General features: G+C 51.6%; 6 protein-coding genes across 6 annotated transcripts; 3 read left to right on the plus strand and 3 right to left on the minus strand.

Annotated features, from left to right (window-relative positions):
- Nucleotides 1-212: 212 nt before the first annotated feature.
- CPAR01_15463 (uncharacterized protein) lies at nucleotides 213-1,310 on the minus strand (the record flags this gene model as incomplete). Its single annotated transcript, XM_060499712.1, has 1 exon — nucleotides 213-1,310. One exon carries the CDS (start codon nucleotides 1,308-1,310, stop codon nucleotides 213-215), a length of 1,098 nt encoding a protein of 365 aa, XP_060341712.1.
- An 875-nt stretch (nucleotides 1,311-2,185) lies between these two features.
- CPAR01_15464 (uncharacterized protein) lies at nucleotides 2,186-2,392 on the minus strand (the record flags this gene model as incomplete). The annotated part of the gene is made up of 1 exon (XM_060499713.1): nucleotides 2,186-2,392. The coding sequence occupies one exon, from the start codon at nucleotides 2,390-2,392 to the stop codon at nucleotides 2,186-2,188; it is 207 nt and encodes a 68-aa protein (XP_060341713.1).
- An 887-nt stretch (nucleotides 2,393-3,279) lies between these two features.
- Nucleotides 3,280-5,707, plus strand: CPAR01_15465 (pentatricopeptide repeat domain-containing protein; the record flags this gene model as incomplete). The annotated part of the gene is made up of 2 exons (XM_060499714.1): nucleotides 3,280-5,486; nucleotides 5,539-5,707. 2 exons carry the CDS (start codon nucleotides 3,280-3,282, stop codon nucleotides 5,705-5,707), a joined length of 2,376 nt encoding a protein of 791 aa, XP_060341714.1.
- Nucleotides 5,708-5,863: 156 nt separating this feature from the next.
- Nucleotides 5,864-6,613, minus strand: CPAR01_15466 (ribosomal protein S18; the record flags this gene model as incomplete). Its single annotated transcript, XM_060499715.1, has 3 exons — nucleotides 5,864-6,061; nucleotides 6,115-6,446; nucleotides 6,517-6,613. 3 exons carry the CDS (start codon nucleotides 6,611-6,613, stop codon nucleotides 5,864-5,866), a joined length of 627 nt encoding a protein of 208 aa, XP_060341715.1.
- A 244-nt stretch (nucleotides 6,614-6,857) lies between these two features.
- Nucleotides 6,858-7,719, plus strand: CPAR01_15467 (U3 small nucleolar ribonucleoprotein IMP3; the record flags this gene model as incomplete). Its single annotated transcript, XM_060499716.1, has 6 exons — nucleotides 6,858-6,926; nucleotides 6,995-7,021; nucleotides 7,077-7,112; nucleotides 7,164-7,187; nucleotides 7,261-7,460; nucleotides 7,524-7,719. 6 exons carry the CDS (start codon nucleotides 6,858-6,860, stop codon nucleotides 7,717-7,719), a joined length of 552 nt encoding a protein of 183 aa, XP_060341716.1.
- Nucleotides 7,720-9,179: 1,460 nt separating this feature from the next.
- On the plus strand, nucleotides 9,180-10,035 carry CPAR01_15468 (glycosyl hydrolase family 61; the record flags this gene model as incomplete). Its single annotated transcript, XM_060499717.1, has 2 exons — nucleotides 9,180-9,274; nucleotides 9,342-10,035. The coding sequence occupies 2 exons, from the start codon at nucleotides 9,180-9,182 to the stop codon at nucleotides 10,033-10,035; spliced, it is 789 nt and encodes a 262-aa protein (XP_060341717.1).
- Nucleotides 10,036-15,204: the final 5,169 nt, after the last annotated feature.

Genomic DNA, 15,204 nt, shown 5'->3' on the forward strand with positions numbered 1-15,204 from the left:
TCATCGGGTGATTTCTTCTTAACCGAGAGAGAGTGAGGGATATACATCCTGGCTCGAGCTGTCGTCCGATATACGACGGCAGCAGGTTAGGCGATGATGGGACAAGATCGTCCGTAGAGTGACGGATCTCGTACAACCCCCCGGCATCTTAGCTTGCTGTGCCTCTGGTCTACCCCCCCCGCTGTCCACCCCATCTGCCTCCGCTCTCTCGTCTATATATCTCCTCTGTCCTCCCCCACATCATCCTCTCTTCCCATGTCGACGACATACCTTACCCCACTACCTTTCCCGATGTCATCGAGTGCGGCGTTGACGAGGTGCGGGTCGGCACTGAGGATTACGACACGAGAGGGTGCCTCCAACTGGCCAGGCAACAACCACCTGGAAAGAGTCGAGGCCCAGGATCGGAACATATCAGGATGGGCCTCGAAGGAGCCATAGATGTTGCGCAAGGAAATGCCCCTTTCAGCCAAGGCATCAATGTCGGCACCGGTCGAGGAGGACAACATGACGATGGCTTTCGAAACGTTGGTGGGAACGAAAAGAGAGGCGGCTAGAGTGAGATGGCCAGACGCATATGCCTCCACGACATGCAAAGGAGGAGAGCCGAGGATGGTCTGAACATCGGACCGAATAGAAGAGGAGGACCGGTCAATGACATGAGTTGCCCCAAGGGTTCGGAGTTTTGCAAAGGAGGCCTTGGAAGAGATGGGTATGATGGTTCCGATGCCCGCAATCGCCGCAAGTTGAACGATGAAAGTGCCGACGTTTGTGCCCGCGCCAAGGACGATGAGATGGGCTTTTTGGTACTCGAAGGTCGTATCAGTGTTAGGAAAGGGAAACTCCAGGCCAGATGAGTGGAACAGAGAAAGAGCCGCAGTGAAGGGGTTGGTGATTAGCGTTGCAGCTTGAAGGGACGATATTGCCACTGGGACGGGAAGCAGAAGTCGAGGATCGGCGAGAACGTACGGGGCCAAGCCACCGGCATGCGGTCGACGAAGATTCCCCTGAAAGAGGACACGCGTACCGATAGGTGGGAAAGGGACATCACTTGGAGCGATCGAAATCCCGTATTCGACGACCATGCCGACGATATCGATGCTGAGCACCAAGGGAAGGCGAGAGGCAATATTGAAAACGCCGAAGTCGCGGAATTTTTGATCAAGGGCTAGAAGACCAGTGGCTTCGACGCAGATCAAGACCTCTCCTGGGCCAGGACGGGGCACTGATTGGACCATCGCCTGAAGGGGTTTTCCGATAACGACGAGGGATGAAACGACCTGGGAAACGGCCTTGATTAAGTCTGGCATGGTGGACATCTTCATCCAAGGAAGATGCAAAGAGATTGGAAAAGAAGGGCTTGTGGAAAAGCTGCTGGATGAGCGGAGGTCCAAGGTCAACTTGATCGGGCAATAACTAATTACATCCTCCTTGAGCTCAAGTGGTTGTGTCGGGGGCTGGAACGCAACGAAAGGCCCTTCACGGCTGCCGAACCGAGGCAGGAATCCTACAGCGTTACAACTTGAGGATAACCGCCATGAAGCTGGTCGTTGGCGAACTGGAGTTATCGGATTTTATGCTTTCGGCCCCGTTCTAAGAGGTGAGCGGCTCCGAATCCGGCAATGGAAGAGAGGCAGCCATCAGGAGGACGGAGCCACAGGATAAGGCGACTAAGGTGAGGACTATCCAACAGCACCAGCAGCAACAGAAGTAGCACTGGGCATCTCTGCCACCATTTTTCCTTTTGGGCTGTTGCGTCCTTGGCGGCGGTGTTGCTGTCTGTTTCGCAAGAGACCCGCGGCTGGAGCTACGAGATCTTGACATATCGCCGTCGGTCTAAAGTGCGCAGGTCAGAGGATTCAATGGCCAGTTGGGCGGTATGTCGTCAAGCTATCGGGGTATCAGCCCGCCCAGCGGCTTAGGTCGGACTACACTCCGAAGCGGGATAAAAAGTACCGAATTCTTCTCAGGTATCCTACTTTTGGTAAGAAATGGTCAATAGGCATAGCTTCGCGCTAACAAGGACTTACAAAAACGGTACGTAAACGTCTTGAGCTAACTACCGGTTCAAGGTTCGTCGTCGTTTTGATCTTTCTGTTTCTAGAACCAATTTGCAACTGCAGAGTGTGAAAGCTGATGCCTTCGAAAACAAATTCGCAGGGCGCACTTGCACTCTAAATGCTTCTCACTCAAGCAGTTTGAATGAACCAATTGCCATGACATCGTAGCTAAGCTCAGGTTCCGCACTGACTTCATCGTGGGTCTGAGCGTGTTTGTGCTTCATGCGGCCCGGCGAAGAAAGAAGAATGGAAAAAGAACACTTGACACCGAGGTGCCAACTCTGGCCATAACCCGGATTTGAGCGCGCACACGCTCGTTTCTCGTGCTTCATGAGCAGTGGGATTAGTTCTCTGCGTCGTCTGGACTCTTCCCATCGGCATCTTCCTCCCGCTCACAGAGAGCAACGGTACAACAACGGTTGCCATAACATGAGAATCTCATCATCATTCACAAACGGTCCGTTTTGAGTTTCCAATTCTGCCATTCAGCGCCGAATGGTCCCTCGGTGGTCTTGGTCTGTCTGGATATCGCTGTTAGCTCCCATCCCGTTTTGGTTCCAGTCACTATAAGCCTACTAGGACCGTGATATTAACTCGCTTGCTAAGCAATTTGAAATAAAATGCCGGTCGTTTTAAAGTGATCCAGATCAACCTGGATAACCATCAACGTTGGGATCCACTGTTGACGATAATGATGCTTGGAATTGGGTAAAGTATGATTGGTTCAAGAACTGAAGGGAACTACCATATTGTGTAAACTACACTCTGCTACAGAACGCAGTTTTCGAATTGAGAATTGAGAGAGAGCTTGTAGACTATAGTGATCGCAATGTAAATTTGAAACAGGAGTAGCTTTCAAGTTCCATTGACGAAAGAGAGATTCTTGAGGTTCTAAATGTCATTGAGGTCATTGACACCGAAGTTGCCGGGTGTGAACAAAATTATGACTAAGCACGGGTAATCTGCGGGTCCTCCACGAGCGCGGGTCGCATTTTGGTGGCAGCTACCGCGATTTCCAAGTCCCGGGAGCTCCAGTGTCCCCAAATTCCAATTCGCAAATCTCTGGAGCTTCAAATATCGGCATTGCGCTTCACCACATGACGCGCTTACTTTGATTTGGTCTGGAGATGCCCAGGTACGCTTAATTGAAGCCATGTGTCAATAATCTCCAAACTGATCGCCATCAAGAACCTTTCGCGCAAAGCACTGAACCCACACCATGAGGGCGCAATTAGCCCGCCATGTCTGCCGACGGGTCCTTGTTCCTAGGGGCAGCGTCCCTGCCTGTTCGATTCTTTCTCGGCCAGCGTGTCGCCATACACAGCTCCCGGTACCTTCGACGATATTCCTCTCTCGACGGTCCCAGCGAAGGACGTTCTTCGGTATCCTGCAGAAGCCCCCGAGACAAATCAAGAAGCCAGAGTATGAGCCTGGGTGGACGACGGTCTTGACTTGGAGAAATCGCCTTTTGGAGAGCGTTCGACCGCCGTCTAGAACAGAATTGGTCGAGGCATTTAGGGACTTATTTTCGTACAAAGTGCGCTTCAACATCGTCGTCAACAGCACTCAGGCCTTGCACTGTCGTAATCTGTTAAAATACCTGCTCGAAAATAAGGATGACGAGCCGGGTCCAGGTCTGACTCTGTCAGAGTTGACCAACGCGCGGGAAGCGCTGCTGAAGTTGCCGAAAGAGGATACCAAAGACCACCTGGAGTTCTCCAGGCTCTTATACGATGCAATCAAGGAAGAACGGGCATTGGATCCCACGGATCCTGGAGCATCGGGGGACTTCGAGTCGTACCTGGTTGCCTTGACATTATTTGGAGCATCTCCTGAAGCCTTGACCGCGTTGCAGGAACACTGGGCCCAATTATCTGAAGCAGAGCGACCTGGCGCGCAGAATCTTTGGGTCAATGTCCTGCAGGGGCTGGCGGAGGAAGGTCGTGAGGCAGAGCTTGTGGCAGCTGTCAAAAAGGCCGAGAAACTTGGTTTGCCTTTCACGGCGAATTTTCATGAGGTGATGACAACTTTCTTCGCCAAGAAGGACAACGTTTTGGAGACCAAGAAGTGGTTTCTGAGGCCAGCTCACAACATCGAGCATCCAAGCCCCAGGTCTTTCAAAGAAATCTTGCATTTTTCAGTGAGAAACAACCAACGCGGGTGGACAGCGCCAATCTTCAAGAAGCTCGTTGATGCCAACCCGAGCAAGGAGCATTGGGATGTTATCTATCAGTGGGCAGTACTGTCCATGGGCAAAGGGCTTGATGACATCAAAGGCATGTTTGATGTTGTTGCTCGCCACAACCCCGACGACAGCGCCTTTCTACCAGACACCCAAACGATCAATGGGCTGCTGGAGGTTGCTATTGAGAAGAACGACCCTTATTTGGCAGACAGGCTTGTCTCGTTCGCAAGCGAGCTCGACATCCGGCCTGATGCAACAACATACCTTCTCCAAATGGACTTCAAGATCCGGGCAAAGGACTTGTCAGGGGCCAGGGCGGCATACATGCAGCTCCCCAAGGCGGAGCTGAACGGAGAAGACGACTTGCCCCTGATCAACAAGTATCTCCAAGCGCTATGCTACCAAGCAACCCCGAATTCCACGGCGATACGCGAGATGCTGGATATTCTGGAGGACCGAATTGTTACATTAGACCCAGAGACAGTGGTCGCATTATGCACGGTCTTCCTCAAGAATGACCAGCAATTCGAAATTATCGACACACTGTCGCTGAATGTATTTCAACATAGCAACGAACAACGGCGATCCATCAGAGATGCATTTGTGGCGTACTGTTTGGACAAGAAAAACAGTACCGCGAGAGTTTGGGACGCCTATTGCATCCTTCGTCAGTTCTTCCAGGAGACCAGTGTTGCGAGCCGTCTCTTACTCATGGACGCATTCTTCAACCGCAACCGCTCCGACATGGCCGTCCACGTATTCGGACACATGCGGCAGCATGTCAACCCAACATTCCACCCCAAGAGCGAAGCCTACATTCAATGTTTGGAAGGCATGGGCAGGTGTCCCGACTTGGACAGCACGAAGTTGGTCCATAACATGCTGAAGATGGACACGAAAATCCAGCCCAGCACGAAGATTTTCAACGCTTTGATGATTGCCTATGGTGCATGCAGGAAACCGAGTATAGCCTTGGAGTACTGGCAGGACATTGTCAGGTCTTCGGAAGGCCCTTCATACAACAGTCTCGAGATTGTGTTCTCGCTCTGCGAAATTAAGGCCTTTGGCGACCAGATTGCCAGGGATATCTGGAAGAAAATCGAGAAGATGGAGGTCGATGTTCCACCGGCAGTCTTTGCTTCCTACTGCGGTGGCCTGGCAGGCAATGGCAATCTGCAGGAGGTCCAGAGCACGATCAGAACCATGAAGCGAGCTGTTGGGTATGGGCCTGATGCCATGACGTGAGTTCATCCCTCCAATCTCTGTCAAACTTCATAGCTAACATCTGTACAGGCTTGGCATTCCATTTAACGCGTTGCCTGGGCAAGGCTTGCAGCGGGAGTTCGAGGCGTGGGCCAAGAAGCAGTTCCCAGAGGAGTGGGCGGAGGTGGAGAAGTTCCGCTACTATTACACTCCCGAAAAACTGAAGAAGTTCAAGCTACAGCGTGTGCTGAAGGCATGATGTGTACAATAAGTACTGGAGGAGCTTCTTGTATCTGTACATTTATAATAGACGCCAAGATATTGTACAATTCATACACGGGAGAGACTCCCAATTTCCGCACACAAATCCACAGGCCCTGCGAGCCTTTCCAAACACTAAGCCTCTCCAAAGTCTTTACTTCCACGACGCATTGAGGCGGAATCTCTTCTTCAACAGCTCGGGGTGGTGGTGCACACTAGGGTGGATACCCATACCAATCGCTCTCCGGATCGCCTTTGCCATCTTCCTCTGGTTCGTCGGCTTCAGTCCTGTTTCCTTGTTGTGCCTGATCTGTCCGAAGTTTGTCATATACTCGGAAATCATTGAGAAGTTCTGCAACACAGAATTAGCAGACAGAGCGTTTAGAAGGTACCGGTGAAACATACTCTGTAGTGGTCCAAGGGGTTGATCCCCAACAAGTCAACGACATCGACCGTGACGGTCTTTTGCCTGCGCCATTTCTCCATCTCAAGAGGGCTGAGATCGTGCGGTGCGTATACCTCACCGGTACGCCAGCGACGCGGCATTTGCTTGACATAGTCATCGCTAACCTTCTTCTCGCGGAGAGACTCGAGCATGGTGCGTTTCCGAGCCGCAGCTCCTTCCAAGCGGGCCTTGCTTCCATTGTTGATGAGACCACGGATACGGTCGGCAGAGTGCACCTTGGGCTTCTCGTCGAGGTTCAGGAGGTTCTTGATCGGATCGGAGCTGGAGGACTCTGTAAAGCTTGACGTTAGCTTTCGCGCCACGGGGATAAGGGAGCTAGCTGTAAAGGGTCATTGACGTACGGGCGACTGCGGGAGTTGACGAGAATGGGCGCGCGACCCGGGCCATCAAGGCGCTCGGTGCCTTGATGGCCGAAATGAGTGGTAGTCTAGGAGGCATTGCTGGTTTTGTGAGGAATTGTTGGAATATCCCAGCGAGTCGTGATCTGTCGCGAGATGTTGAAGCTGTCACGGGAATTTTTTGGTAGGCCGACGGAACCTCCCGCCCCACTCCTCCGATAAGCGTTGGCGGCGATAAGGAATTTTGTCCCGCCAGCTCCAGAACTTTTTCTTCTGCCGCGACCACTCGTTACCGTAGTCAATCGCCAAACCGAACTGGGAATCCGCGACGTCAATAGCCCAGCATGGTCCGCAAACTCAAGTATCACGAGCAGAAGCTCCTACGGAAGCACGACTTCATCACATACAAGCAGGTACCGTGATCAACCGCACTTCGCCCGCGCAGCGGCCCGAGGCGCATGTGCTAACATTGAATTACCAGGATGGCGACCACCGAGACGCCGCAGTGGTATGGCAGACTCCACGAGAAGAGATGTGCGCGACACAATCTAACATGCGAACAGGTGCGCAGATACATGATTCAGAAGCCCGAAGATTATGTGAGTTACACAGTTGACGCCCGTATCATGAACCACCGCTAACATTGACAGCACAAATACAACAGGCTATGCGGCGTAAGTTCTCCGAATATCTCCCCGAGTTTGCGGTCGAATACACATCGAGACGTAAATTGACACGGATGCGCAGTCCATCCGTCAACTGGCGCATAGGATAAGCCTGATGCCTCCGGAAAACGCGGCCCGCCGAAAGCACGAGCAACTGCTCCTCGACAAGCTGTATGACATGGGTGTTCTCTCCTCGGCCTCGAAGCTCTCGGCCATCGAACACAACGTCACAGTCAGCGCTTTTGCAAGACGACGTCTCCCCGTCGTCATGACTCGCCTTCGGTATGAAAAAGGAGACTTTCACAGCTTGCTTCTTTGGGCATAATGCTAATATAGATGTCGCAGCATGGCCGAGACCGTACAGGCAGCAACGAAGCTCATCGAACAGGGACATGTTCGTGTGGGCACGGAAACATGTGTCGATCCCGCGTTCTTGGTTACTCGCAGCATGGAGGACTTCGTTACATGGACCGTGGGCAGCAAGGTCAAGAGAAACATCATGAAGTATCGCGACAAGCTGGACGACTTCGAGTTGCTGTAGACGGGACGATACACTTTCGGATGACCGGCTTGCCGTCATGGTGGGACTTGGCTTTGTGCAATATTTGGAGGTGTTATGGAGTTAGGGGGCTGGACATGGGGAAAGAAAACATCTGACCTATCGCATTCCGCAGAGTCTGCGTGGCGGGCCTTGAGTCAGCTTTGAGGCTTAGGAGACGATCTGGACTGGCGGAGATATCGGGAGAAATCCCTTTGCTGGCATATTGCCCGATGCGCAAAGATCAAGCAACTCGGACAGCTGGCACTCATCCGCATGTGACGACGTCCTCGGAACAGACCATCAGCCGCAATTACATTTTGTCGACAAGTAGGTAGACGAAGGTTCCTACATTTGAGGTTGTTCCTTGGCGAACCCAACCTCCAAATGAATCAACCGATACCTATTTTCGACTCTGTCAGCTCATCAGATCCGAAGTATACTGATGAAATACGAATGAATCGCGAAGACTCTGCAGCCAATCTCAAGGTTTCGTTGCAGAAGCACGTCATGCTGCGGGCTTGCGCTGCCTTGAGCGAGCAGATGAACACTTTGTGGACGGATGAAACGGTCGCAAAGTTTGGGACGTATATCAGTTCAGGACTATCGCATGAAAACGAGGGCTGAAAGGCCTGGACGAAAGAGCCGAGGCCACTACCGAATCGGGAAATCATTGAGACGAAGCCGGGCGACTGTATAGAGTCGACTCGCAAACGAGCGCAATAGACTTAGAGGAAATCCCGACTTCGTCCAGGATGGCCATGCAGTCCCAGCTCGGAACAAAACTTTCCTCCCCCCACAACAGACAAGAAAACGTGAAGCGTCGTCGGAAGATAACTCTATGAGGCTGAGAAGGGTGCTTTGCACGGACGCTCCTATAGAAGAGACGCCGAATGGAACAATGGATTATCCCAGTCTTGAAACAGGGAACATGACCAAGTGATACTCTGAACCGACGTTCTGGATGGTGAAGATCCGATCTCCGCCAATCGTAGCTCGAATCCCGGCCGGTACCTGAGGTCATCGTCTACTCTCTGTGTCTGATGTTTTGCACCTTCTTTTTGCGCTGTGGGTGGTCTCAACATCAGCGCACGGGGAAAGCTGAAGACTTTGTTTGTTTGAACGGATGAATCGGGACCGGGAGACTCCCTAGCCGCGGCGTTCCCTGCGGCTTTCTTGGTGTGTGATATAACAACCGTCATCCCAAGAGCTTCCCCGTTGCTACCGATGTCACGTCTGGGAAGCAACTTACACATTCTTTGATAATACTCTAGTGCGCTGGTCGACTAATTACGCTCCTTTTCCCCCACAAACAGTCGCTGATCCCTCGCTGATAACGAACATATAAGTCACAACAATCCTTAAAACGTAACCCTAGTTTTTCCATCTCGCAGACTTGTCCAAACCGCAACCTCAGAACTTTGAAGAAGCCACACATCACGAATACGCGCAAGGATTCTATCATGTCCGCCTTGAAGTATGCCTTCTTGGCCTCGGCCGCTCTTCACACCGTTAGTGCCCATGGGACAGTAAACGGCCTTATGGCAGATGGAGTCTTGTAAGTCCGGGTTCGATATCTCAGTCACTTTTAGTCCATCCTCGCTGACCCGCTCCTCCCCCTCCAGCTATGAAGGCTACAGCCCTCAGATGCAGTACAAGAAGCCCCCGCCACAAGTCATAGGATGGTCCATCCCAAAGGATCTGTCCAACGGCTTCGTCGCCGTAGACAAGTACGCAGACGCAGACATCATCTGCCACGTCGGCGCGGAACCGGCACCGATCGCCGCAAAAGTCACAGCGGGCTCCAATGTCACCGTCTTCTGGACCGATTGGCCCGAGTCGCACCACGGGCCGATGATGGACTATCTGGCCCCCTGTAATGGCGACTGCGCCAAGGTCAACAAGGCCGATCTGCAATTCTTCAAGATTGACGCCGTCGGCGTCGTCGACGGTGCCAAAGCGCCCGGCAAGTGGGGTTCGGACGACATGCTATCCAACAACAAGTCGTGGACGATGACGATTCCGGCAAGCATCGCACCCGGCCAGTACGTTCTCCGCCACGAGACGATTGCGCTGCATGAGGCCGGCCGGGAGGGCGGCGCGCAGAACTATCCACAGTGCCTCAACATTGACGTCCAGGGCGGCGGGTCCGAGAAGCCCCCCGGCGTCAAGGCGACAGAGCTGTACAAGGCCAACGATGAGGGCATCAAGTTCAACATCTACAAGGATAACCTTGACTACCCCATGCCCGGACCTCCCATGATGGGCGCCGAGCAGAAGCCTACTCGTCGGCGGAAGAGAGTAACGGTCATCTACTGAAGGGAACATGAATGGGCGGCTCACTGGCTTTTGTACAAATCGTGTTACTGTTATGTATTTGTACGGACGAACATTTCACGATGCATGATGGGACGGGATGGGGCGGAAACCTCTGCTTTTCTTTGCGGGCTCAACCAACTTCTTGCTACGCTGGCCGTGCAAAGACTCTCTTTCGAGTCTCATGTTTCCTTTACGAATCATCGATATCCTTGGCATGCCACCTGTGTATAGAAAGCGGTCCTGTGAGATTGGGTTCACGAGCAAGCGAGCGTCCATGGGCGTATATAAATCTCGCCATGTATCATATTGTACCTTTTGTTTTTGTGAATGACAAATTGTAAACGATCACACGAGGAGAGTGCGTGTACTGATGAGCTTGAACCAACAAACGTGTCCAGTCTTCTTGCCACTCCAACTATCTGCCCACTCCTCTTTGGACTTATTACCATGAAAGATTTGAGTCCCTGGTCTGCGATTCGTCAAAGTATTCGGCCGTGATGAGTACTCACATCCGAAGGTTCAGCTCCGTACCCGAATTCGAAAATCTCATGCGGCCCAACCCTTCTCGTTTATTCGCCGCCGGTTTCAGAAAGAACTGGCTCTGTCTCTCTCTCTTCATCTTGCCGGGAGCCGAATCCCGCGTGGGCCTCCCCTCTTTCTCTGGGGGAGGTGACCCGGACGCTGCGGTGCTTTTCCCCTCGACACGGGTCACATGAATGTCCGAGGGGCCCCGGACCCGGCAGATCTACAAAAGAAACACGAAAATCTGAAGCACGGAGGACCTTCTTAAGAGACCTCACATATTGATCTGCAACGGTGGTCAGTACAGAGTACATAAGTACACTCACTTGCGCCCGCCTCCTCGTCTGCATGGCCCTGACGATAATATTTGCTCTTACATGTTTTGTTTCTATGGAGCTTTGGTCATGCCACAACTAGTAGGACATCGGCGTCTATATGATCTACGGGCGCACCGACTCCGAAGCTTGGCGAATATGTTTCGCGGCGCCTCTCTCTTGTGGTCCAGTGGTCAATTTTTCCAGTAACTTGTAGGGCCATTTCATCTTGATGTGTGGAAACTCAGAGGTGCGGGTGATGACGGAATGCCTGTACTTATCCGAGGCAAAAACTCTGAGTGTCTAAGCCAGTCTGCGGTATGCCCATATGTGCCCTCCTCAGACTTGACAGCCTCACAAACCCACCGGAGCAGGTTACTCATGTTGAGAGGAAACGGTCAGTAAATGAATATCTGGCCTATCCAGCCCACTTACCTTCGAGTGACAAGGGCCAACCTGAAGACCTGGAGCATTGTAATACCCGACATTTCTTGCCGACGTCATGAGCTTCCGCGTCGAGAGCATCTCAGAGGCCGCTAGCAGGCCTCTTTGGGCAAGATCACCTCTACGGGACTATGTAAACAAAACATATCTTCCCTGAATCATGTAGCGCCTCCACATACACCGCGCTGAATAAGCGGTCATTACGATGGTTGTCGCAGCCAGAACACGTCCCAATATGGAAGGAAGTAAAAGGTGTTAAATACGGGCGCTACCAATATATTAAACTCATCCGTCTTGGTGTAGATGCGCCAACGCTCCACTGGGAAAAGTACGAGTCGCTTCAGTACTACTATATACCACTGAGCTTTTTCTTGCGCCCCCCCATCATTGAAGCTGCGATGTGGAGGCTCGATAATCGACAACGTCTTGACACTTCCCGAACAGATTTTCCTGCCCTCCAGTCTCAGATAATTAGTACTTAGAGAAAATCAGTAAAAGGTCTCGGGCCTTGGTTCAAACCATATCCCTATGAAAGGCATGTGGTTTTCTATAGCCTTTACCTATTCTTCTTCTTCTTCTTCTTCTTCTCCACCTCCAGTCTCACGAACCGCTGCCTCTCTATGGTCGCCACTTAAATCCGATTCCCGAACCATTGGGATCTCACGGTATCAATGCTCTATTCTCGTAAAAACGACCCTCTTACAATCGTTCCATGCCTTCTAGGCATCACTTGCCGTATTGTGCCTCGGAGTATAAAACAGAAGTGGCGATAAAGAACGTGGCGTTGAATAGCATAGATCTTTGAGTGGCCTCACTCTCCCCAGGCAGACACCATCAACGGTGCGGGAGCTGGTCTAGCACTTCAAATTTCTGGATCCAAGAAACGAGGAAAGACTTTCTACAGGGATTATCACCGGGCTACGCAAGGGCTGACCGCTTACTGTCACTGGCCCGGGCCCCTCCTAAAGCCTACGAAGATGGGGACTTGGATTCCGTCCATGCTTAGAACTCTCTACGCCTCTCCTGGTAGTGGCTTCATGGATTTAGACCAGTGAGTTACACGGCATCAGCTAATAGACACCTATCACCATACCATCTTTCTAATATGCCCAAGTGCAAGTGTGACTGCCCCATAATTCTCTGAGGCTACATCCATCGCGGAAAACACAATCAAAGCAGATACGGCGAGAGACGGCAACTAAGAGCCTCAAGGACCTCTTCGGGCTCCCACAACTACGCTCGACGATTCCTTGGTCGCTGGCCTAAAGAACAGGGCAGGTACCTCAGCGCTAGGAACGCTAAGGAAGATCTCACGTAAAGATACAACACTCGTCCACCTTAGAACCAGTTGAGGATATATATCAGGGCAATGAACGGAAGAACATAAGGCCGGCATACTGAATCCAGTCTCTTGTCGTGCCGTAAAATGGTGTCTTACAGCAATATCATGAACCAGAGGGCATTGTGTAAAATAGCCAACAGCAAGGGTGGCGAGTCTTTGGGACCAGGAGGCTGCCTTTCGAGGGATAAGTTGATACAGCTCCTGAGAACGCTTTTCAAAATGCCAAAACCCCGTTTTCCAATGAGATCAATAATTCCGCCATCTGCTCTTCTGGTATTGTTGCTCTTCGCTAACTCCCCACTTTCCCTTTCCTGTCGGCGCTTACGACCTATGCCATCGCGGACAAGATGCTGCCCAACACACTAGACTATTCAGTCACCCAACACAAATCGGCATGTATGCTGGCCGTACACAACTTGCCTGACCACAAGGGAGGTCCAGCCAGTATCCGAGGTGGAGAAACGTCGCTGCGGAAGGTTCCACCAATTCAGATCTGAACCCTGCCACCCGCCTGTGACATCACAACATGAACGAATAACTGGCACCCAGGGGAACAACTGCCTTCCTTTCCTTTCATGCGCGTTTGATACTCGCGGTGTAGGGTGAGTGTACAGCGAAGAGCTTGCGAATGGGTCATTTAATTATTGACAGCAACGACTAGATAGATAGATGACCGGGCCTTGCCCGATTTATCTTTAGATTCAGGATACACTGCATGATTTCCGTCTGTATTAGTACCTGTGTTGTATTCATACCAGAAGAAGAGGTAAATGGCAGATGGAGCTAGATGGTAGTTACCTGACATGCAGTTGATACCTGGTTACCTTTTGATCCTACCCAAGATTGACAATCACTTGTTTTCTTTAGAAAAGAAAATGCGTCAGCTGAGAGCCGACCGCATGTGTCCATGGACCGAACTCCCGAAAGTTCAGTCTCTGGGGCCGTCTATCTAAGAAAGACAAGCGATTCGAGAGGCTTATAAACCGGCCTTTTAAGACAGCTCCTGGACTGTCTAACGGTACTCTCATACGGATCAGACTTAAAGGTGAGAGAGCCCAGCTATTCAAGGCATCTTAACTCGCAAACTGACTGTCATTGTCTCGCGTTGTCTGCTTCAACAGGAATCCAAGCATACCTTTGATTTCGGGGCGACTCCTGAGCGGCGCCTGAAGCCTCAACGGCGATGCAACACAACTTCCAACCGCAGCGGTTCCGCAGAACTTGCAGTGAACAGGTTCTTCGATAATATTTCCGCGACCGGTGAGTAGCTTCCTTCCTCGTCGTAGGGATCTCCGCTGCTTTTCTCTCATTGTCTGGCTAGCACACATATACATACTATATAATGGACCCTATTCTTCCCATTCTACGTCTCACACCTCAGCCATGTGCTTCTTCAAAGCCGCGAGAGTATGCCCGAAAAAGCAAAGTTTGCGGCCTGAATTTAGTCCAGAAAGGATGCCCGGCTACCATAACAGTCAACGGCTTGCCCTAGTACATTGCTTAACGACATGCCTACACACAACTCAACACTTCTCCTCATTTGCCTATCACTGTATGTTCCCTCTTGAAAAAGCAATGAGCCATGAGCAACGCACACTGACATGTTTGAATTCGTGTTTCTTCTCGCTCCTTTCTTTACTTGGTGGAGCACATCCTCTGATTGAGCATACAGACCGCCCAGCGTGGTCGTTTCTCCTCCACCACAAAGTTGCGGTCAAAGGAACCCTGTGGACCTACTGGTCTCTCCATCTCGTCGCCGTAGCTCTTCAAGATACTCATCGCGGATTCTGCATTCCCCCTACCGCCGTCATTATCTATTCGCGAACACCTCAAAACGTTGCGAGTGGAAGTCAAGACACCTCCTGTATCAGAACAAAACCGCCATCTGACTCCTTCCAATTGTCCTTCCTCTCTAGTCGCTCCCCTACCCCTCTCTCCAGCACTCCTCGTTTAGACATGTGATCACACCGCCACTAAGAGACCACGGAACCTGCAACGGCCAAGTCACGAGAAGCCTCCGCACTTTTGAACAGATGACGGCTTGAGCTTGCAGAGTAGGAAGGCCCGTCCCCCCTCAGAGACAGCCTGGATTCCATAGACCAAGTTGCCTAAGCCTCCCTCTTCGATCTCAGCCCTTGGAAGCAACCGGGCAACACAACTGTACGCACCAGGCGGGACGCATCAGTTCTATGCCCGAGCAAACAGCATCTCAAGCTTCCCCTGCGTGACGCAAAAGACTCAGTACTATTCCGACTTAGGGTTAACGATAACATGAAGCACAGGGAGGACATGGTCACAAACGCCATAGTACGACTGTGATTTGACTTCTTTTTTATTCGAGTCCTGGCTACCAATACTGTAGTGGCTACGATAGACATGAAATATGCAGCATTCAGCCCCAGTATCACCAACTGTAGCTTTCTGTCTGCGAATGGATAGTGTTCCACCAAAGATCCTTGGGGAACCTCAGTTGTTCCCCAGCCTACGCAACAGACTGATCTGTTTTAACATCCCCCAATTCTCCTCCCGCCCGTATCCTTGACGTCG

This window comes from Colletotrichum paranaense, assembly GCF_030867605.1.
Source record: "Colletotrichum paranaense strain IMI 384185 chromosome Unknown Scaffold_19.1, whole genome shotgun sequence".
Classification (NCBI taxonomy): Eukaryota; Fungi; Ascomycota; class Sordariomycetes; order Glomerellales; family Glomerellaceae; genus Colletotrichum; species Colletotrichum paranaense.